Source organism: Lonchura striata, chromosome 10, assembly GCF_046129695.1.
Source record: "Lonchura striata isolate bLonStr1 chromosome 10, bLonStr1.mat, whole genome shotgun sequence".
In the NCBI taxonomy this organism is placed as follows: domain Eukaryota; kingdom Metazoa; phylum Chordata; class Aves; order Passeriformes; family Estrildidae; genus Lonchura; species Lonchura striata.
Genome location: NC_134612.1, coordinates 4,372,555 through 4,396,315, shown reverse-complemented (window position 1 = coordinate 4,396,315; position 23,761 = coordinate 4,372,555). Strand labels below are relative to the sequence as shown.

Below are 23,761 nucleotides of genomic sequence, written 5' to 3'. Positions count from 1 at the left end.
TTAGATTGGAGAGTGAAGAATGGGCCACCTCTCCAAAGACATTGGACAAACCACTAGTACATTAAGTGTTCTCCACTCCCATAAAAGAATGTAAACAATACGTTGTTTACAGAAATTGTGTGGGAAAGTTCTCCAAAGGAATGTAAACTCAGAAGGCTTTAGGAAGTCTTAAGAATCAGGGTGACAATTCAGCCTTCTGAATTGAGTCAGACATCGTCATTTCTTCCCATTAGGTTCACCTGCATTTACAACACAGCATTACATCTCCCAGTATTCCATATTCCTCTGCGGAAACCGAAACAGGAAGAAGAAGAAGATTTCTAAACAAAAATCAACAACTCCCTTTACTGACCTCCAAATATTTGATGACAGAAGGGTTGTAGTCTATGGTCTTCCTGTTGACGGCTTTCCTCATGCGCTTGCCGTCGAAGGTGAGCTGCTGCATGGCCTGCTGCTGGGCGAAGTCGGGCCGCTTGTAGAAGAGCTGCCGCGGCGCCTGGTGCTGGAAGCGCGGCATGTGGAAGAAGCGGGGCGGGGAGCCGATCTCCGTGGCCATGGCTGCGTCCTGCCCCGAGGCTGCAGAGGTACAGCACAGCTCAGCACACAGGCACTGCTGCAAGCAAGACTTCTCTACAAATTCAATGCCCGCAAAGCATGAGAAAATCCCACTTCAGCATGCCAAAAGTCCCACTTCAGCATCTCCCCTCATTTGGAGTAACAGCTAAGGAAATTACTGTTTCTGTTAAAAAAAAAAAGTGCAGATTCCTCTGAATAATTATTGGTTTTCCTCCGTGCCACATAACACCAACATCAAAGCAGGTAAATAATTTTGAATTCCGTATTGAAATACATCACTGTTAGGTTTGCGTTATTACGCCTAAACTAAAACTGTGCAGGAAAATAATGTCCTAAGTAAAACAGTATAAATAAATGCAAGAAATGGCAAGAACCTTCAACAGAGGATATTTCAGATTCAGTATAAAAAACAGTAAACACCACATTAATAATAATTTAATTTAGCTATTAAAAGAGAAAAAGTTTTCAAATGTTAACTCAGCATCTTATTCTATGACCTAAAAATAAAATTGCACTTCTTTCACACAGCTTCTTGTAAATGGACCACAGATCACATTCTACCTGTACATGTATTTCCAATTCCATGACTGCAAAATAAATGAATTACACATTTAACAAGGAAATACACCTAAGACTCACTGAGAATGTTAAGAAAATGTGAGGGACAGGGAGAAAATACCAATATTCAGAATTTTTCTGACAGAAGGAAATGAGTGTAATATATCATTTTTCAGTCTAAGAAGTCCTTAAGTGGTGAGATTACAGCAACTTCTTCAGAGCTGAAACTACACTGTATGCAGTCTTTAAAGTGTATACTAACTTCAGACTAAGCACTGACACACATGCTGAACCAACAAAAGCTCGAATTACAATTTGAACATGTTCTCCTCCATATTCTAAACTCACTTTGTAAAAGATTTTAACCAAATGAAACTAGCATTGTTATAAAGAGAATCCAAAAACACCTAGAAACTCTTTTGCACAAAGGGTTAAGTGTTTACACAAAAGCAAAGTACATGTAATAAAAAAAAAAGGAAATAGCAGATTCCTTTTTTAAAGACTACATCATCTGCTTGTAAATTGATTAATGTGCTTTCCTATATAGTCAAAATACTTGTATCCTCAATTTGAAAGAGCTGAAAAGTTGTTTCACTGCCAATTTTACAATTTTATCTTGCTATTTTTGATCCCAGTAGTTAAAAAATATTTCCCTTTTTAAGTAGTAAAATAAAGCTAAGATAGAAATGCTGGATAGAGGAGACTGCTTAAAAGCAGCAGAGTTTGATTCTTTTTAAGAGGCTCTTTCTAACCACTAGGAGCAGGCTGTCCTTAAAGTATCAGGCGTTTGTTGGCACAGAGCAGGGAACAGCACTGCAAACTCAGGGCTTACACTCTCCTTTTCATGCTAAAAGTGTGACAGCTATGGAACAAGCTACCTCCAGCACCCAGCTCCTCTACACAAACAACTCCCACACCAAAGCCATCACAACTATTCTCCACTCAAGACAAACAAGTTCAAACTAAACCAGCACATCTCCATGAGTGGGGTAAGGAAATTTAACACCTCTGGCAGGTGTAGCATCTTATTAGATCAACTTGGTAACTGGAATGAAGGGGGGAAGACAGAGAACACCTTGTAAAACCCAAATCTTCATCTGAAAGCTCATATGCCTGGAAGTTGCCCCACTCCAGGCATCCAGGTGGTCTAACCAGACCCCACCATGTGTCTGCTTGCTCCAAAGCACCACTGGAACACACAGCTAGAACATTCAGGTTGCTTGAAAGAAGGTATCCAAACTTCCACACACAGGAATTACTTCAAGACCCCCTAACACCATGTCAAATTCTCTTAAAACTTGGCAGGAGATACCAAACTGTTGCAAAGAAGGTTTCAAGTGTTAAATATTAAAGGTAAAATTTTATTGCTGGGGGTTTATATCAAAAAAGAGAAAGTGGCTTTTTCAAATGAGCAGAACAAGCTGGCATTAAACATACAAGTCCATTAAGTCTCCTAAATGGTAGTTATTTGATAGTCAGAGGAAAAAAAAACCCACAAAAAGCAACAGCACACCACAAGAAGCCCCAGAAACCCAGACGAAATTTCCAGTATTACTCTATCTCAAGTATCAAGTTTGACACTCCCTTATACAATTGAGTGCCCTAAACCAGAGAGAAAAAAGTATTTTTTTCAAAACCATACATCTATACTTGCTAATAGGCAATGCAAAAACAAGCATCAAAAACTGAAACCAAGAATGTGGACAAAGATCTATACTGGAGCTTCCAAAAAAATTTCTGACTTTCAAGAAAAAAATTGCAACAACCAAGAAAACATCCCAAAAATCCCTTTTAGGAAAACACTGCAAAGTAGCAAGTTAAGACTTTATTTTCATGTTCCAGGGGAAGAAAAAAATCTGCCAAAGAAATTTTCTGCATTACTATCGTTGGTAAATACAGCACTAGGTGTGATATGGGTCAGTTTGGACTGCAATAGTTTCAGGTGAGTCCAGCCAGTGTCTAGCTTAAATCAGCATAAACAACCTTCCCTTAAGGTGCAATCCATGTCAGTAAAAAGTAGGACCAAAGCCATAAACAGGTTAAGGACACCTCTTCATGCCTACAGATCCTTCCACACTCAGGATTCTGACAAGACAATAAGTGATACCACAACTACAACAACATGACAGATAAATGAGGAATTTATATTCTGTTTCTTCAACTTCTGAGATCTTTTCATGCCTCTTAGCATGAAAAGACCTCTATCTGCATTACCAGCTCTGAGAAAAGTATTGTTTATCCAGTTGCTTAGGACCATTTTCTTCTAATAATTGCTTCAAACATTGTTTTATCCACATAATACCCTCATCACATCATGTGTGCATATGACCAGTATATAATCTATGGATATGTAAAAAATGTGTGCACATACACATATATTAGGGCATATACACACCAAGTGAAGCTTCCAAACAAAGCAGCTTTAGAAATAAATGGTTTTGGCTCATACTTCTCACATGAAACCAGAGCATTTTTTCTCAAAGACCTCTATTCAAGTCAGAAAAATATACCCATTTAATGGTTATCAGTATCCTACTTGGTCTACTGTTGGAACAAACCAAACGCTCAGCAGGCTCTCCTTAAAATCTTTTTTATTAACTACAATGTCAGAATTCAGCATGTCTATTAGCTAAAGCTCCTTTTGTATTGGCAGTGTGAGCAGAAACATGCAAAGAAATATTAGAGGACATGGCACAATACAGTGTAGTAACATCTGATTTCCTAGTTTAAGCAAAGTACCAACCTTTTTCTTTATTTTAGAGTCCATCAACAGGAGTTTAAATGGAAGAAACCACATCTTCCTTAATTCACACAATTAGAAGCAACAACAAGATTTGTTTCCAACATCTGGCATAAGTCACTTCTCCTTTTATTGTTTCTGGACAGTAATGTTAACAACCAATTGCTTTTTCTTCTAATTCATTATACCCTTATCATAATGTGAACTATTCCATTTTTCCATGCAGCCTTATTAGTTTTTCACTCCCTGTCCCCATGAAGACCCCATTCAAAGCCTGGCACATTTTGAGAAATAAATGAATTTGTGATATAGAGCCTACAGAGCAAGGCCTTCATTCCTCCCTAGTAGTGCCATAAAGGATGACAGGTCTATTAATGCCATCAAGCAATCAGAGGGATGTTACTGGAGAACAGAATTAAAAGTGAAAAAAGTCCCAAAAATCTCACACCCAGAGCAGCATGGAGTAAAGGCAGATGGATTTGGACAGTTTATTTGCTTTTTAAAATGAGCAAAAAGGCACATACAGTATTAGTCAATTACAGAAAATGGTTACTGCTAATTAATGTACCCAAATAAGGCTAAAAAGGTAATACTGGCATTTAACACAGTAACATAGTTACTTTACTATCTTATTTGGATATGGTTTGCATTAAGTCTTGAAAATTGACAGATTGCAACTTCAATCATGCAACCAAAGCATTTCACACATAATTTCACTGAATCAAAACAAAACAAATTAGGGTACTCAAACCAAACTAAAACCACCAAACTAGTAAAGCTTGGAGAAAGAGAGTCATGGCTTATATTAAATACATCACTACTTATAGGTAGCTCAATAGTACAAGAAAAAAAAAACTGAGTTATGTATAATCTTGACCTATTTCATACAATTTATGCAAAAAATAAAGCTCATCATTAATGAAATAGTTAACTGTACCTAAAACATCCCTGCATATTTAAGAGGTATTTTTAATTGAAGGTGAAGAAACTTGGGTGGAATACAGTGTTATAAACTGAGTATGTCATAAGAAAAGTATGTTTCCAAATGGGAGCAAAGAAGATTCTGGTGCAGAGTGCAGGCAGCAGTCACTTTGCAAACCCCACACTGCTCACTAAACACAACACCCCAAAGCTTAGCAGACATTGCCTGAAATGGCTACAGCAGCCAAGGAAAAGGAGTGCTACACATTTCCTACACATACAGTGTATCTGTAGAACACTTCTTTAAATTATAAAGCACACACAGGCTCTAAAGCCAGCCCTTTTCCAGTGTAACACAAACAGCGAGAGTTGACAGGAGTTATTTGCACTGCAACAGCTCACAGGAGTTCAAAACACATGGTTTGGGACACTTGGTGAAAAACACAGGATTGGAGAAAAGCTACCTCAGCTTCCTGAGCCTAAGAATAAGGTAAGAACAACACAGTGCAAAGGCACCTTGCCAAGTCTACTGTTCAATACATCTTTGATTAGCAAAGCACTTTTATATCTACAATGTATAGACAACTATATTTCTTTTAAAAATTAAGATGTTCCACTGTCAGTAGTCATCTCTGAGGAAACATCTCTCTGCATTTTTATATTTGTGTATTAAGAAATCTATAAGTGCATCTGAATAAGCACACCTGTTCAGAAAAACAGTAATATCAAATACAATTTAATGTTATTCCTTTCCCTCTTTTACAGAGTTTCAACTCTTAATATCCACATTCCAAAAGAGCTGCCTTTCTTTTCTCCTTTGGGAATTGTGCATTCCTGCTCTGGACACCAGCAGTGGATCCTTCCATGGCTTCCCCTTCCTAAGGAAAGCACTTTCTTGGTCTCTTCATCTGCCTCTTTCCTTTCCTGGGAATCCTACCTCTTCCCAGTGCAAAAGAATTAAGTGGAAAGACATATTCCAGACATAAATATTAAATTTTTTCCCATCTTCAGCAACCATGTTTTAGAAAACAAAATATATTTAAAAAATTATATATATATATATATATATATATATATATATATATATATATTTAAAAAAACCCAAACATGCATGCACACATACATTTCTCTATTGCACAAAAACAGAGCCTCCCATCCTGGTTAAAGACTGAGAAAAGTGGCAGACAAGTTCTTGAAATCATAAAATTTCCAGGCAGCAGTTTACACAGAAAAAAAAAAAAGGATTCTTCACTTCTCCAAATCATTAAATTATCGTCCAATATTTTAAACTAAATGAGAGACCCAAAATCATCTCTCTTTTAAAAAGAAAATTAACCTGAGCAGAAGGTTTGTTTTCAGTCAGGGTCTCTCCATCTCCCTTGCTTCACCCACCAATAGGAATGGAACAAGAGAGCTGCAGGTATGCTTAAAACCTGCAAAAGTATCAGAAAATCACATTACCAAAGCTACTGTAAAACCAGCACTAGCAGCATCAAGCTACTACCACATTTTCCTGAAGATACACTTGAAATCTGCCAAAAGGAATTGCCATGTCTGTCAATGAATTAATCTCTCACAGCAGATGAGATGTGGTTTATACTCCATTCAGATGCCACCATTTTTCTAAAGAAAAGATTTATCTTACATTTCCTTCACTGCAAATAAGGCAAATCCACTTAGAAAACACTGACAAAAGCATGGAAAAAAAGCCCCACTATGCCAAATTACAGATGAACTGAAAACAGATTCTGACCAATTTCCCAAATTGTTTTGTGTTTCAATTTCCTACTGCATTGGAAAAACACTTAATCAGATTCACAAAACCAGATTACCCAATGTCTGGATAATTCTACATCTTTGTGAGACAAAAAAAAAAAAAAAATCAAAAATCTCAAGTAATTTTGAGTACTTTTCTTATTACATGTAGGCTGTATTATTTTTATTTCAGAACAGATTTGAGACAGATTAAGCAGTTTCATTAGACTATAATGGTATATTTCCCACTGATTATGAGAGAGAATTCGTGTATTAAGCAGGATTATAAAATTAGTTCAAAAACTAGATTCAATAATAGAACTACAAAGTTGCTCAACTTTTTAGTCAAAAGCAGACCTCTAACTGTAGAAAAAACCAGCTGTGTACAGTTCTTGACCTCTGAATATTTTAAAATATTATTTGCACTTTTGAATTATGTAAAGGCACTGCAGCATGCATATTTGTATGCATATCTCAAAAGATTTTTTACAAGGCATACAGATGTGAGCACAAAAAGTTAAAACTTAAAACCAAAACCATTCTTAGAATTTGAGAGACTCCTTAATTATTTACAGGTGCTGGAGATCCATAATACAGCAAATCAATAAACTCAAGGCAAAAATACTGCCCTGTGTTATACAACACTGCTATTATGCAACACCCCTATTCTCTGCAGCAGGCACTTTTTCCCTGGCCTCTACTGCTCTGCTCCCAACACACATCTGCAATCATTCTCTATTGTATTCTATTTGTGAAGCAAACTTTCCTAGAAATGAGGTTTAAATTCTGACTATGCAAATCAAGGGAAAGAATTTAGCAGCTTTCCCCATTCAAATCATTGTGTTCCAACAGAAAATGTAAAAAAATAAAATAAAAAATCTAATTTTTAATTAAAATTGCAGAAATATACTTCAATTAATAATTGTCAAACTCACAATAAACTACCCTGCCCAAAAGGCTCACAGACCTGTTCTTATTTCAAAATACTCCAAAGCTTTCTGCTTTATGCAGTCCAAAATCTACAACACTGGCATGACCAAAAGCCTGAAATGCAGCAGCACTTTTTTCTCCTTTAACTTCAGTTCTGTATTTTCACAATGCCCAGTTTCACCACGAAGATCAAACCTCTGGATTTTCCACAGAACACATACATATCCACACACTATATAGACTGTAAAAGGACAGAACGTGCAACATAGCCAAATGGGATTATGTTGATGCAGTTTTGGATTTAAAGGGTTTATTTATTCCCTGCAGGAAAAGGAGTGTTGATATTTAATAGACAAAAAGGGCCTACACCTTTAAATTTCACATAAAAACACACGATGTTCAAGAACTTCTGAAACAGGAGAGCAAACTTACAAATGGAGTTACCTAAAATCCCAAGGGAGAGCACCTGCAAACAGCCAGTCTGGAGGTCTTTGTTACAGAGAGAAAAGCTTCAACAGTTGTGCCTGCTTAGGTACATGTAAGTTACAGACATTTTAACACCTTCTTTAAATGCTTCCTTCAAATTTTGGATTTCTAGTACCCAACAAATACCCTATCATAATCAAATCACAAACATTTCATTATTTTATGTTCAAGCTGAACACTTGACTCATTTCAGAGCAGACATATTTACAGGAGATAACGTGTTTATATACATTATAAAAAAACCCTCAAAATACTTCACAGGACTCAGCTGCTGCTTTACCTCTCTGGCTATAGTACAGAAAACTGTGCCACAGCCTGGAATCACTGCCTTTCTGCACCTCACAGAAGCAAATTCTGTGAGCTAAAGTTTCTTGAGCTGTACTTCAAAACAAACAGGAAAGCAGCCACAGCTTGCACCTCAGCTAGAAGATCGACAGGATTTGCTTTGCTGCCATGATTTTACCATTACCAATTGGATACCTTGGTTTTACCTTAAAGTTTATTCACAATATATTTTTAATAGAGCATTTTTCCTCCCTCTAAACTTACTAAATACCTCTTTATTTCAACTGCTGCTTAGTATTTATCAAGAGGGGCATTATAACCTAAACTGTCCTTTATTGTGAGTCCCTGTGATAACAGAAATTCATCTTACCTACTGAAGACTCACAGCTTGGTTTTCATGCTGAAGTGATTACTGATGCTGCCTTACCTTAGAGCTGCTACTTTGTCAGAAACAAAACTTTAGGAATGATGTTTAAAACACATAAACGTGACGTGACAGAGACTAAAAAAAATTACATATGAAAAGCAGTTTAAAAGAAGAAAACAAGGATTAGGATCCTTGCTAATCTTAAATATCAAGACCCTCTTCAGCTGGTTATAATATCAAAACTCAGTGAACAAAAGCCACAGCAGAATCTGTGTGAATGCTCCTCCCAGTTTCACTGAAGATGCAGCTGGCCTTCCTGGTGAGAACGTTGCTGTTTGCTGTTCTCTTGGCACGGACAGCTCTCGGGGCTGCTCTGTGAGCAGCCACTCGTTCTGCAGCTGCCACAAGCCAGCAGGCTCTGCCTCCCACGGAGAGCTCTGCAGGGCTCCCTGCTCATCTCCAGGTGCTCATGGGGAGCCATTCCTCAAGTCCCTCTTGGCTCAAGTACTACTGCAGGTACATAACGGGATGGACAGGGACAGACACGAGAGGAGGAGAAGGAGTGACAAGAAATTCTCCAAAGAAGTTCTTCAGAGGACTTTATTATCAGTGGAAGGGAAAAGGACTAGAAGGACTATGGCTGTTTGTAGGGCAAAACTGAAATAGGAAACACAGCAAATTGTCTTTTCTTCAGGAACAACATCCTGAAATTCTGATGATTAAAAAAATAAAGTTGATATAACCTAGCAACAGTTTCCTTTTCCTCAGTCACACTATGCAACAGAAACATACATTTTAATATAATAAACACAGCTGAGTATCTGAGACCCAAAGAGTTGCAAATTCAATGCTGAAAAGACACCTAAGCCTTTTTAGTACCTGGGAAAAATAGTAAAATCTGGGAATTAGTAAGAGTTACATGTTACAAAGATTTACTTTTCACAACCTTTATCTGTTAAGTGATTACCAAACATACCCAGAACTCTTGCAACATTTGCTTTTAAACAGAAGAGAAGCTGCTAACATTGACAGAATTAAGAAAATCTTTACTTCATGACCCCAGGAATGCTCACTCCCTGCCCCCTTCTCCCCCCTTTAATGTTACTCAGGCCCATCTTCTGACAAAGCAATGTCATTTGCCATGCCAGCTTCTGGGCCAAATAAAGGCAAAATAATGCCTTAATCTTCTATAATTACACAATTGAAGTCTGGAAGAGGTACCAGGGGGCAAGATGACAGTGCTATCATGTGTGATCATGTGAAAAAGTGTCTTTTTATGCTGAGAAGTGTAAGAAGGTTAAAAAAAAAAAAAAAAAAAACAACTAAAAGCAATGTTTTTCAGCAGTTATGAACTGTATTTCAAAGATCCTTTTCCTGCTTCTCTCTCCAGAAGAGATTTTATATCTCAGTAGAAACTCCAAGATAAAAGAACTTTTTATTTTGCTGCATATTTTAATGTTAAAATCTATTTATCACCAGTGTCCATACCCTAAATTGCATCCAGAGATGAAGACTTTGTGCAACCCATCTTCTGGGCACCTCAAGGTTATTTTCACACCTTATGTATTCAAGGTAAGGAAATAAGAGACTAATCAACCCTACATCCACACTGCAGAATAAATGGCACACAATATACTACCCTACAATGTTCTCATTACAATATCCAAGAGGTTTTTAAGGGATTTTTTATTCTCTTGTCATAAAAAGATGTAGCAGATGCACACATACTTATCCAAGACAGAAATTTGTTATCTGCCCCAACAGCAGAGTAGCTAAATTAGCAACTACATTTACAACAAAATATGTAAATTAATACCTACAGTTGTTATGCCTAGACTTAGCTGATTAAGAGACACCATTAAGCAAAAGTAGTAGAATTGCAGCAAACAATTAAAACATTACTCAATCACACAATGCTGCTAAACAAGGCTGATGAACCCTGCTAATTATCAGTGCTCCCCATTTTTGTTTTACTGTTGAAACCAAAGACTTAAAAATGAACAAAAAAACCCCAACAAATCTGATCAAACACCTGCTACATCAAGAAAACAATCAAAGAAAATGGCACTTAGACAACTATTTTGATTAAATAAAGTTCTGACTACAGATTATTCATGTGAAGATCTTCAGAACTGTAGCTTCTCACTATCTGCTTCAGTTAAGATTTGAAAGTCTAGCATATATACATACTATTCTTTTGCCACAGTATGGTGTGGAAGATTAATGCATTAACCCCTGTTTGCTGGTGGTTAGGCTAGAGACTCTTCAATCCCATGAGGAACAAACTTCCAGTAGGAAAAAAGAAACCTTGTTGTTTATTGTAGCTTCAAGCTCCCAGTGTAAAAAATTATAAATATCACTTGAGCAGTCCTATTTTCAAACATAACCAACCTAGATATTTCTCCTATAACAAGAAACTTTCAATACCAGAACACTTTCTAAACTGATGGGTGATGTATAGACATCTCATACAACCGAAAATGAATTAAAAATGCACTTTCTTTTAACTGGAATCACAGAGCCAGTTTGTTCCAGGAATATGTTTTCTGATCTTCGCTTGTGGATTATGAGCTATGCAAATGCCTATATATGGTTATGTAAATATATGTATAGATATATATACACAAATTGCTAAAAAAACCACTCTTAAATTCTTTAAATTTACTAAATTCTTCAGTAAACAACCTTTGCTTTCACCATTTAGTACAGTTCAATAAAAGCACATTATCACCTTCTGCAGCAATAAATTTCTCAGTAAAGGAAAGTCAAGCTCACACAAAGCATTCCAAGGAGAAAGGGTTCAATGTCAGATTCTCCTCAAACACAAAAGTCATCCATCTCCCCATGAGAATGACAATTCAGTAGAAGAGCACATCACCAGAGAGCTTCAGTTTCCAAAGGTGGAGTTCTCCAAAAGTTCTCTAAAGTCCCTCAGCATTTCTTTCCTACTTCCTATGTCCTGCTTTTAGAATATCAGGAAGTTTTCCTGTCAAAAGCAGCATTTTCATCACCAGTTCTAGGTCAGTATTTTCATCTTACTACACAGAAAGCTTGGCAGCTGTGGCTTATATTAGTCAGGATTCTACAAAGATATTACTAGAAATAGCTACTTCATTTAGGCTTAGATTTGCTAAGGAGACCAAAATATTTGCATCCATCCATAGAAAAAGATGCAAAATATGGTTTGATGACTGATTCTAGCATGACTTTAGCTTCAAACTCTGTAATTGAGAAACAGTGCAAACACTGCAGAATAAACATACTCATTCAGTCTGCACTCCTCCTCCCTGCAATTCTGCACAATCCCCAACTTTTCTTGTGGTAGAACCGTAACATTTCCCCAGTCTCTGCAATGGTTTGCTCACAAACATGGCCCAACAGGAAGAAATTTTCAAAGGTAGGCAGTGATTTTTACTGGGATGGGGGAAGGAGGACAAGGGTAGAGTGGTTGCTTGTGACCACACAAGGTAAGTGCAGCCATAGCTACTGAGGGAACTTCAGCACCGAATTGCTGAGCTGACCCAAATCCAAACTAAAAGTGCTGAGGCCAAAACCAAAGCAGCCCTGGCTTGAGCCCAAGTGTGTGCTCCCTCCATTACCCCTCCTTCAAGCCAACATAAACATCTGATGACCACACTGGCCATGCACCTAAAAAGCTGCTCAGTGTTATGAGACCATTTTCACTAACACTGGACAAAACTCAAGAGCAGCCTGCCAGGCAGCTGACTACTGAGAATTCCAGGGAATAACTCCACTGACCCGGGAGGAAGAGCAAAGGATCAGAAGCAGGACGAGCAGGCATTACCACTGAGCAATTCCATCCCAGATTACTGCACAGCTCCACAGCCCTCAGGCTGTAAATCCAGCACTTCCATTAGCTGGAGCTGTGCTGCTGCTTAACCAGCTCCAGGTGCAGCTCCTGTCAAACCCAAAACTGCAGATGAATACTCCTATGCCCACAGTAAATAAAACATAAGTCACTGTGCTGCCAAAACTGCACCATGAACACAAAACTATACCAAACACAAACTGCTAAAGACTCCTTATCCAGTCTCTGGCCTCTTTCAAAAGACAAATTAACATATTATTTTCTATAATCTTTCTTTTGGATTTGGGATAATCATTTAAAGGAATCCTAAAATGCTTAAGCTGCAGAAACATGGATTAATTCATGTACCCCTCTGCTCATACTGATTTACATAAAACATTATTATAAAGAACTGATCAGTGTCAACAAATCTATAGTTCTAGTGGCAAAACTACTTTTGGCCTATCCCACCAGACTGCTGAACTTCATGGCACTCTCTTTTGGGTAATGTCACAGGTGAGTGACTAAATTCCAAGCTTTGTGACCAACAACTTCAGATCCAAACTTGGTACTGCAGACACAACCATAGTTTTAGGGATATATTTTGAGCTGATTTGTCGGATCAGACCAGTGCACACTGCCTCCCACCAGGCTCACCATCACCCAGTGCAGCCAGGTCAGAGCTATGGCAGAGACAGGGATTTGCCATCACCTCCTCTTTCCCACCTCACTGGTTCCAGAACCAGTGTTTAACATCCAGGCCAAAACAGAAATGTGAGCCAGACTAAACAAAATATCCGATTTCTGCTCACAGAAACGGTCCCCCTGTACAGCCGCCTGCACTGCTGCATTAACTTCTGGACAGGCAGAAGAATATTAACATTTTGATGATTTAAAATTATAGATTAAATAAAATGTATAACTACACTGATATTTTCAAAGCTTCAAAAGTTAATAGAATTTATTTTTTTGAACCAATATACTTTATTATACTGAAGACTGATTAAATAGCACCAAAGAGCTCATGTGGCATGTTATTGTTCTTTGCATCTAAATCAACTAACAAAGTAAACAGAAAATTTAAAGTGCTCAGATTTAACAACAGTGTATGGGAAAAAATCCTATTAAAATGAAAAATGAAGTTGAATATAAAGTTCTCTTTTACTGATAGAAAAAAAAAATGTATCAGGGTCACTTGGTGCAATATCAAAGAGGAAGAAATGTTTTAATTTGTGCCTAAAGAATGTGAAAAATTGCTCATACTTTTTTTATGTTCTATTTATATGTGTAAGAACACTGATATGTAATTGTTTGGAACAACACAAGCTTTATCAGGGTTAGACAGTGACATTGACTACTGTAGAGAGCCTCTCCTTGTACTGGTAGGGAAAATGTGAAATAAGCCCCAATTAGTGAAAGTGCTCAGAACAGCAGCCCAGCTTTGGTGTGAGGTAGAGCAGGATCAGTTAAGTGAGTCCCCTGGTCTCCAGGATCCCTCCCCACACAGACTGAGCTCCTGATCACTGCACAGCCCCAGGCAGGAGTGGAACCACTGCAAACTCACTGCCTCGACAGCAAACTGGCAGCAAAAGTGCCATGAGCACACAGAGGAAGCTTTCCTGCTAAACACACACTTCAATCCCCATTCAGGTTTCACAACAGCATGACTGGGACACCCAGCCCGAGTGTGGAGAGCAGGTTGAACCAGAAGTGGCATTATGAAATACTGAATAACTTTTTTAAATACTAGTGAGCAAGAACAGATTGCTGGGAAGTTTAGCACCATCTGGGAAATTGGTGACCATGGATGCTCCAAAGTAAAGTGAAATTACTAGCAAAACACAAACCAAAACCAGTTAGCTACCAAAGACTCTACTTTTCTGCTCTTACCTTCAGATATTTTCTATGAGAAGCAAAACCCAAAGTTATCTTAAAGTTTTAATCTTTTGAAAGACCCTTGGCACATCTCCTCCCCCAGCACCATGCTCTAACAATGTTCAGTTTCTGTAGTAACCCCACCAACCAGGCCTGCATACCTGTATTTTTACTTTTGTTAACATAACAACCCAGTATCAGGAATGTAAACATGGCAAATAAAGAACAAATTTTGTAAAATTCACAAACACACTGCAGATAGCTACCAGCTTGTTTTCACAAGTAGTTTTCTAAATTATAACCTCTATCTGAGCAAGGCCAAAATTGTTTTCATTTCCAGTGTTACTGAACCAAGTCTTGAAATTCCATAGATACCTGCCTAACAGATGCATAAAATACTTTGCATGGAATAATCCCAGTACAGATTTAAACTGTATTCCTTCCATATGTCTACTCAGCCCAATGCCTTCTCCATGACTATTTTGTTCAGGCAAGTCAGAAGATTCCTCTGCTAGGGATGGGAACAAAACAGGAGACTCCTTACCCCGTCCTCAGACCAAGGTCTCTCTACTGCAGCAAAAGGAGGCACTCCTAGTACCTCTATCTCAAGCACAGTTTAAGATAATTAGACTTTTAATTCCTGTGCTGATATCACAAAGACAAAACTGATGAGAAATGTTCAATTCCAACAGTCCAATATTTACTGCTAAAGGGTTCAGTGGAGGACCAACACTTCAGACAACAGGGAATGGCTGTCACTGTTTGCAGTGACTGATATTTAAATCAAAATGTTTTAGCAGCTCTATGAGTAGTTACTCACATATAACATTCTCTGCAGCTCTAAGGGTTTTTTCTCCCTCCAATCTTTCAGCACTTTATTTTTAGTATCTACACTTTCAGATCTTCTCATTAGAACTACTACAACACAACTGAACAAGGTGTTAAGAATCAGATTTTTTAAACACATTTAATAATTATATATTCTTACAGTAAGATGATGGGAGAATATTGCAGCAAATCACTGAGAAGTAAATATCAGTTTACTTGAAAAAGAACTTGGGAGCCCTGAAGTCTTTTGGCACAACACTTTTTGCACACTATAAACTGACACACAGTATTGCCTCTCTTAAAGGAAGGACAGAGCATAAGGTAAGCATAAAAGTTGGAGCATTGAGTTAAGCAAAAAGGAATGAAAATATGCTGCAAGACGGAAGAGGGATTACTGCCTACATAGAAAAACAGATTCCCAAATAGTATCCACAAACTGTAAGCAAGGATGTAATGAGGCAAAGACTTGTAGAGCACAGAACTACTTACCTATGACAACTTTGTCAGACAGATGTGTTCAAGCAACTACTAATATTAAAAAACACTACATCTGAGAGTATACAACTATTTACTCATAACAAAGACGATAACAATCAGCACGAGAGAAATAACATACACCTCTAAGGAGGCAGGAAGTTTAGTGAGCTCTCTCCAAGGGAAAATCACTGAGCTATTTCTTTCAAGTTGAACTCGTCCCCTGGGTTTGCTTCCCGTGCACAGGCTGATGAGTCCCAGTCAGTGGAATGTGACACCACACGATCACCAGTCCCTCCACCGTGCCAGCAGAAGGGTCTGCTGCACAGGGCTGTGTGTTATTGCATCGCAGGGAACATACTCCAACAACAGTGGTGTTCCACAGCTTTATACAGTACACAACGTGAGCAACAGCCCTCTCGGGATCCGTAGGAAAATAGAAAATAATACTTTCCCATTCTTCTACCAATGCTTTTTAGTCCTACAGAACTAAGACCGTTCTTTACTGGCAAATGTAGTTATCTCAACTGGCATCTGAGAAGCTTAATTTTAACCTAACGTAGTACTCTATGTCTGTGGCCTCTTCTCTCTCCTTAAACCAGAGGATTACCCATGTAAAGAACCACATAAGTAAAAAATTCGCGGTATCTAACACGGTTTATAATGGCCAGAACTTCCCAGCCCTATGTTCAAAGCAGCCACAACCCGATCTCCACTCGGATCCAAGGCGGAGGAAAAAATAATACTAAAAAATAATAACATTGAAAGAAGTAGAAAAAGCCAGGACTGAGAGACTCGCACGAAGCCACCGACAGACACCTGTGCACTAAAGAGAGCAGGGGCCCGGCTGTCCGCTCCCAGGCCGGGCCCTCGAGCACACCCCACCACAGGGCCCTAGCTCAGCTCTCGCCGCCGCCCCGGGCGCCCCGGCGCGGGGAGCCCCTGCTCCCGCCGGCGGCCCCCGCCCTGCCCCGGCCGCGCCGCTCCAGGGCCGCGGCCTAAAGATGGCGGAGGGGGCCGCGCTTCCCTGGCTGCTCCCCCGCCCCACCCGACACTGAGCCGCACTCACCGCCCAGTCAGCCTCTCGTACCGGGACTCGGCGGCCCACCAACGCCTCGCCGCCCGCCTCGTCCTCCTGGCTCCGGCAAACTCCGCCGCCGCCGCCTCACGACCCGCGGCCGCCCGCCATCTTCCCTCCGCCTCCCCCGCCAGCAGCGCACGCGCCCCACGCCCGCGCGCACGCGCACTACGTCAGGGCGCGCGGGCGGGGGCGCCGCGCCTCAAGGGCCTCGGGCGGAAACGCGCGTGCGCACTTGAGCTGGGGCGGGGCGCGCGCCGCTTCCGCGAGCCGACCCGGCCGGCGCACCAATCACAGGGCGAGAGTGTGCAGAGCTGCGCGCATGCGCGGAGGGCCCGGCGGGGCCGGCCCGCCTGTGGTGGGGCCTGAGGGAGCGCCCAGGGTCCCTCAGAGCCGCCGGGCCGGGACCTGCTCCGGACACTCCCGGGACCGCCGGGCCAGCGGCTCCAGCGTGCTGTTTATTACACATAACATTGCCAAAGAGGCACTGCCGGCGGCCAGAGCGATAGTTGCTTCCGGGCACAGCCGTGTTGTGCGCTGCTCCGTGATAGTTCTCACGCTCAACAAACGTCCAAGCGCTACAAGACACTCCGCCTGGTGAGGCTCCCAGAAATACCTTTGGAATGGGCTGCCCTGGGAGGTGGTGGAGTCACCGTCTCTGGAGGTGTTTGAGGCAAGGTTGGAGGTGGCACTCAGTGCCCTGCTATAGTTGACATGGTGGTGTCGCTCAGAGGCTGGACTCGATCTCAGAGGTCTTTCCAAAGCTAATCGATTGTGTGATTGCATTCTCCGCTGTCCCCAGTACCGGGCTTCAGAGCACAAGCAAAACCTACTAATCTCAAAACTCATAATAATCTATTTGTGTAGGATAGTGCAAACTCCTGAGATCATTTACAGATCACTAGGTCTGTTACACTCAGGGTGCTCACAAAGGCATCAAGTAGCAAGGGAGTGTAGACAGAGGTGCAGAATGGCTTTTTTCCCTGAATTAGTTGTGATTAAGACCTAAGAGTCTGTGTTTAGATGAAAATGTCTTAAAGCTGCTTAAACAGTAACATTTTACAGAGCAAACCCTGTTCAGCAGGAGCAGCTTCTAGGAAGCATATGCTGTATCCAAAGGGGATGCTAAGCTTTATAAAATAAAGGTTTGCCACCTTGGTTTTTCCTCTTCAGTTAGAATTATTCTGACCCTGGTAAAATTCCTGTGGTTGGTTACAGATGCATGTGTGGTTTATAGGCCTGCAGAAGCCACTGCCAGCCCAGCTCACACACAAATGTCTGAGGTAATGTGCTCCAGGTGAGATGAGCCCAACAGTTGTCACATTCTCAGCCTCTCAGCACAGCAGCAACGTTACATTTCTAGTAATATTTTATTTCCCTTCCTTTTGTAAGATCAGTGAGATTATTGATCACAAATACACAAATTATCTTAAAAGATCTGTCTGTCACTCTCTCCCAACTTTCCTGCAAAATTTTTCTTCTTTCAGGTGGGGTGGTATAAAATCGCAAGACTTGAAAGGGCTTGTTTAAGAAGTTTATCCTACACAAAAGAACATTCCTTTCAAATAAAAGCTAACAATCTGTGACTCTCCCAGCAGCTCAGCTCTGATAGCACTGGGTGTGTGATCCCCACAGGCTGCATCAGGAGCCAGCCCTCCACGGTGTCACGTTATTTATGGTTTGGTTTCATCTCAGTATTAGGGCAGTTAGCAACTTAGTTAAGGAGTCCATCCCCCCAGGGGTGGATGCCTGGCTCTGTTAACATTAAAATTATTTGGTTTCTTCACCTTTTTTTCTGTAGCAGGATACAGATTGGGTGTCTGCAATCACTTGGCACAGAACAGGGGAGCAGAGAAGGAGATGCTGCCCCAATGCTTTCCCACTGTGATCGTAGGAACACCTCTGATCTGTCCTAAACTGCACTGGGGTTATTAAACTCTTGGAGTCCCCAGATCTCCAGGATCTATTCATTAAAAAGGTCCTCATTAACAAAATCATAATATGTACCTAATATTTATAAAACATACAACTTTAGTTTAAAAATATCTTTTAATTTAGACTAAACAATAATAGAAAAATATTGAAGCTGGAAAAATGCACTGTCCCAATCAAACAATAAAACAAACAAAAAACACCACAGATACTGATGCTGCTCATCACTGAACCTTCTGAGAACCAAGACCAAGATTCTGCATCCTTTAGAAGCTCCTAAAAAACACAAAATCACATCTACATTTCTGGTAAAAACCAAAAGTGTTGAAAATGTACAACCTGGGGAGAGGGATTAGGGAAGAAACATAAATACTTGAGCCACTGGGAAAAGGCCTTTCAGGTTCTTTGCTCTCACAATACAGGGGGTCCTTGTCAACATACACATGGAACAAACCAAAAGGACAATGCTGATCTCCAGTCTGAATGCACCTGTGGCAACACAGCACTGGAGCACCCTGCATCCACAACTGCTCTCACTCAGCTGGGAGCTGGACTGATCCAGAGGGCTGAGAAACAGCCCAGCTCTTCAGGTTTTTCTGCTCAGATAAAGGGGCTGAGGGTTAACCTTAATACTGGAAGCTGCGTTTAGTCTGAATGTCGTCAAGAATCTGTTGTAATTCTTCATCTTCAAACCGGCCCTCCAGGCTGCAAGGTAAGAGCAATAAAGAGACATTAAAGGTTTCAGAAATCATCTCTCTCCCTTGATTTATTTCAGTCATAACTCTCTCCTGTCAGTCTCAACACACTGTGTCACCTACCTGTGACCACTAGGAACCACCTTTGACATCACTTTACAAAGAGTGCTCTAATCCCTATGCACTGCTTCCTCTTTACATGACAAAACTCCTTCTTCCCAGAAATTTCACAACTTGTTTTCAAAAAAGGCAAGGCAGGTGTAAGCAGAACTCTAAATGAAGTCCATGTAGCTGCATGCTCATAAGCCAGTCCATTCTTGCTATGAAATCCTAACATAAAATCATGGAATGGTTTGGGTTGGAAGGGATGTTGAAGATGAACTCATTCCAACCCCCTGCCATGGATAGGGAGGGACACATTGCACTAGACCAAGTTGTTCAGAGCCACATCCAGCCTGGCTTTGGACACTTCCAGGGATGGGGCAGCCACAGCTTCTCTGGGCACCCTGTGCCAGGGCCTCACCACCCTCACAGGGATGAATTTCTCCCCAGTATCTAATCTAAATCTACCCTCAGCTGAGGCCATTCCCTCGTCCTGTCACTACTCTCGTAAAAAGTCTCTTTCCAGGTACTGGGAGCCCATAGTTAGATCATCCCAAAGCCTTCCCTTTTATATAATGATGAATAAGGAAGAAACTGTAATTCAGATGAATGTTTCATTCCCTCCTCTATCTCAGGCCATGAGGTAACCAAACAAGACATGAAGATGTCTTGATTGGTTGCTGCTCCCACAACATTATCCACAAAACAGTTCCTCTGCTCCAACAGAAAACACTCCAAGGAACACAAACACAGCCAGCTAAGAACCCCGATTTAAGAGGTTTGCACTTGATCCAGTAAAAGCTCTCAGAAGTGCATTAGGGACATGTACAAAGTGTGTTGCTGTCAGATCAGTGGGTAGGGGAAGAAAGACTAAGACCAAATGTTTTTCCAGCAAGGCAGCTGGATTGAAGAGAGGATACCAGGGCATGGCTGGCTTTAGATCACAGGGAAGGATACAGCAGCCTTTGTACAATATATAGGTGCTTACCTAGGAATCAGAGCTTTTGCTTCCTCAGCTGTCTCAGGACACAAGTTAGCCAAACATGCCAGTTCAAACTTATGGAGCTTCTTCTGTAGCAGTAAGCTGTAAGGAAAGACAACAATTTGATGGAATCACAAGACAGAAACATAAAAGGGCTTAAACTGAGACAAATGCTTATCTTTTTGCACACTGGTTTTGGCACTGAAGTAATTTTTTTTAAAGAAAAAAGACTCATTAAATAAATGCATAGAGTAAAAAACAAAATCCTATCTGCTAACACCACTTCCCCTGAATTATTCTGCAAAGTCTAGAAAATCCTCCCAATTTAATGCAATCAGCTGTCAGTGAAATACTGAAAACAAAGCAGTCCAGAAGGCTTGACCTGGACAAAGCATAACCTTCCATCAAGAACTTCTTGCCTCATTAGGAAGCCAAAAGACTCAGAATTAAAGAACAAATCACCAACACCACTAAGATGTACTTTTGTAAAGCAGGACCAGTATGAGAGATCCAATTTTCCGACACGGTGTTTGTTCCACCCCGACTTTCCCGCTCACCTGCGCACGCTGGCGATGGTTTCGCGGTTTTTGAAGCGGCTGAAGCGCGCTGTGTAGTTCAAGGTTTTCATGAAGACTTCTGACAGCTCCTGCTCATCCTCCGCGCTCTCGTTCTGCTGCTTGCGGTGCTCGAGCAGCATGTGCACCTCGGAGTTCAGCAGAGTTTCCGCAGTTTCAAATTCTGCAGCCCGAATGAGGGAATGACAGCATGGAAAAAAGGGGAATGTGTTTAAATAGGGGAATTGCACAAGTTTGGTGTGTAATTTAGATCTGGGTAATAAAGAAGTGAAAATGTCTTTCATGGACTTGTGTGAGCTCTTTCACTGGGCAGGGTGGCTCTGAGGTGTAAATACACTTCTAGATATTATACTGCATTAATTTTCTGGAAAAAAAAAAATACACTCTGGGTCTGGACAGCTGGTTTCCTAACTGCAGCTAATTTTGTATTCACAGATTTCCAGAACAGCTTATGTTGGAAGGCACCATAAAAAGCCCATACAGTTCCACCCTTGCCCTGAGCAGGGACATCTTCCACTGTCCCAGGTTGCTCCAAGCCCTGTCCAGCCTGGCCTGGGACATTTCCAGGAATCGGGCAGCCACAGCTTCTCCGGGCACCCTGTGCCAGGGCCTCACCTCCCTCACAGGGAAGAACTCCTGTGTCAACAAACATCACTGAAAAACCTTATATCAAAAACCAACATTTTCTCTACAACCTGGCAGGATTTTAAAAATTATTTTTCAAATACCCTATACACGCCTAGAAGCCCACCTAAGAACCGCCACATCCTAGAAACCATGAGATCCTTAAACATATATAAATCATTTGTTATCCTGATTTTTAACACTGGGGGCTTAGTAGCTGCTGGAGGGGCTTTGAGCAGCGCTCCGGTCCACGGAGCCGCTCGGCGAGGCGCGCACCCTCACAGGCGGCCATTGCCGGCCTCCGACCAGCCGACCCCGCGCTCCTCGCCGGCCCCGCTCGCACCTTTGGGGAAGACGAGCTGCGAGGCGTCCTCCTCCACGTCCGCCGTCCGCGGGTCGCTGCCGCCCGCCGCCATCACCGGAAAGCCACGGCGGAAAGGGCGGCCCCGCCTCACGGCAGGCGGGCGGCTCTCTGGGCGGGGGCGGGCACGGCTCTGCCCGGCTGGGGGCTGAGGGCACTGCCCGGGTGAGGGGCGGGCACGGCTCTGCCCGGATAAGGGCTGAGGGCTGTGCGCGGGTGAGGGCACTGCCCGGGTGAGGGGCGGGCACGGCTCTGCCCGGCTGGGGGATGAGGGCACTGCCCGGGTGAGGGCTGAGGGCACTGCCCGGGTGAGGGGCGGGCACGGCTCTGCCCGGCTGGGGGCTGAGGGCACTGCCCGGGTGAGGGGCGGGCACGGCTCTGCCCGGCTGGGGGCTGAGGGCACTGCCCGGGTGAGGGGCGGGCACGGCTCTGCCCGGCTGGGGGCTGAGGGCACTGCCCGGATAAGGGCTGAGGGCTGTGCGCGGGTGAGGGCACTGCCCGGGTGAGGGGCGGGCACGGCTCTGCCCGGCTGGGGGCTGAGGGCACTGCCCGGCTGGGGGCTGAGGGCACTGCCCGGGTGAGGGCACTGCCCGGGTGAGGGGCGGGCACGGCTCTGCCCGGCTGGGGGCTGAGGGCTCTGCCCGGGTGAGGGCACTGCCCGGGTGAGGGGCGGGCACGGCTCTGCCCGGCTGGGGGCTGAGGGCTCTGCCCGGGTGAGGGCACTGCCCGGGTGAGGGGCGGGCACGGCTCTGCCCGGCTGGGGGATGAGGGCACTGCCCGGGTGAGGGGCGGGCACGGCTCTGCCCGGCTGGGGGATGAGGGCACTGCCCGGGTGAGGGGCGGGCACGGCTCTGCCCGGCTGGGGGCTGAGGGCTCTGCCCGGGTGAGGGCACTGCCCGGGTGAGGGGCGGGCACGGCTCTGCCCGGGTGAGGGCTGAGGGCACTGCCCGGATAAGGGCTGAGGGCTGTACCCGGGTGAGGGCACTGCCCGGGTGAGGGGCGGGAACGGCACTGCCCGGCTGGGGGATGAGGGCACTGCCCGGATAAGGGCTGAGGGCTGTACCCGGGTGAGGGCACTGCCCGGGTGAGGGGCGGGAACGGCACTGCCCGGCTGGGGGATGAGGGCTCTGCCCGGATAAGGGCTGAGGGCTGTGCGCGGGTGAGGGCACTGCCCGGGTGAGGGGCGGGAACGGCACTGCCCGGGTGAGGGCTGAGAGATCTGCCCCGGTGAGGGGCCGGCAACGGCTCTGCCCGGGTGAGAGCTGAGGGCACTGCCTGGATAAGGGCTGAGGGCTGTGCCCGGGTGAGGGGCGGGCACGGCTCTACCCGGGTGAGAGCTGAGGTCCCTGTCCCGGGTGAGGGGCGGGCACGGCTCTACCCGGGTGAAAGCCGAGGTCTCTGTCCCGGTGAGGGGCAGGAACGGCTCTGCCCGGGTGAGAGCTGAGGTCCCAGTCCCGGTGGAGGGCGGGAGCGGCTCTACCCGGGTGAAAGCTGAGGGCACTGCCCGGATAAGGGCTGAGGGCTGTACCCGGGTGAGGGCACTGTCCCGGTGGAGGGCGGGCACGGCTCTACCCGGGTGAAAGCTGAGGTCCCAGTCCCGGTGGAGGGCGGGAGCGGCTCTACCCGGGTGAGAGCTGAGGGCACTGCCCGGATAAGGGCTGAGGGCTGTACCCGGGTGAGGGCACTGTCCCGGTGGAGGGTGGGAGCGGCTCTACCCGGGTGAAAGCTGAGGTCCCAGTCCCGGTGAGGGGCGGGCACGGCTCTACCCGGGTGAAAGCCGAGGTCCCTGTCCCGGTGGAGGGTGGGCAC

At 43.5% G+C, this 23,761-nt stretch overlaps 2 protein-coding genes across 3 annotated transcripts in view; both read right to left on the bottom strand.

The window, feature by feature from the left end:
- Nucleotides 1-16,839, bottom strand: part of WDR33 (WD repeat domain 33) — a 69,498-nt gene extending 52,659 nt beyond the window's left edge. The window contains exons 1-2 of one of the 2 annotated variants that reach the window (XM_021538038.3): nucleotides 16,673-16,839; nucleotides 353-576 (exon numbers count right to left, since the gene is read on the bottom strand). In XM_021538038.3, the coding sequence (XP_021393713.2) occupies nucleotides 353-556 (204 nt within the window). In that variant the 5' untranslated portion in view covers nucleotides 557-576; nucleotides 16,673-16,839. The remainder of the gene's footprint in view (nucleotides 1-352; nucleotides 577-16,672) is intronic. The other variant, XM_077785570.1, reaches the window with a different exon arrangement.
- Nucleotides 16,840-18,202: 1,363 nt separating this feature from the next.
- Nucleotides 18,203-22,031, bottom strand: POLR2D (RNA polymerase II subunit D). The gene is made up of 4 exons (XM_021538027.3): nucleotides 21,935-22,031; nucleotides 20,950-21,130; nucleotides 20,399-20,494; nucleotides 18,203-19,318 (listed from the first exon to the last, which is right to left on the bottom strand). The coding sequence occupies exons 1-4, from the start codon at nucleotides 22,005-22,007 to the stop codon at nucleotides 19,240-19,242; spliced, it is 429 nt and encodes a 142-aa protein (XP_021393702.1). The 5' UTR covers nucleotides 22,008-22,031; the 3' UTR covers nucleotides 18,203-19,239.
- Nucleotides 22,032-23,761: the final 1,730 nt, after the last annotated feature.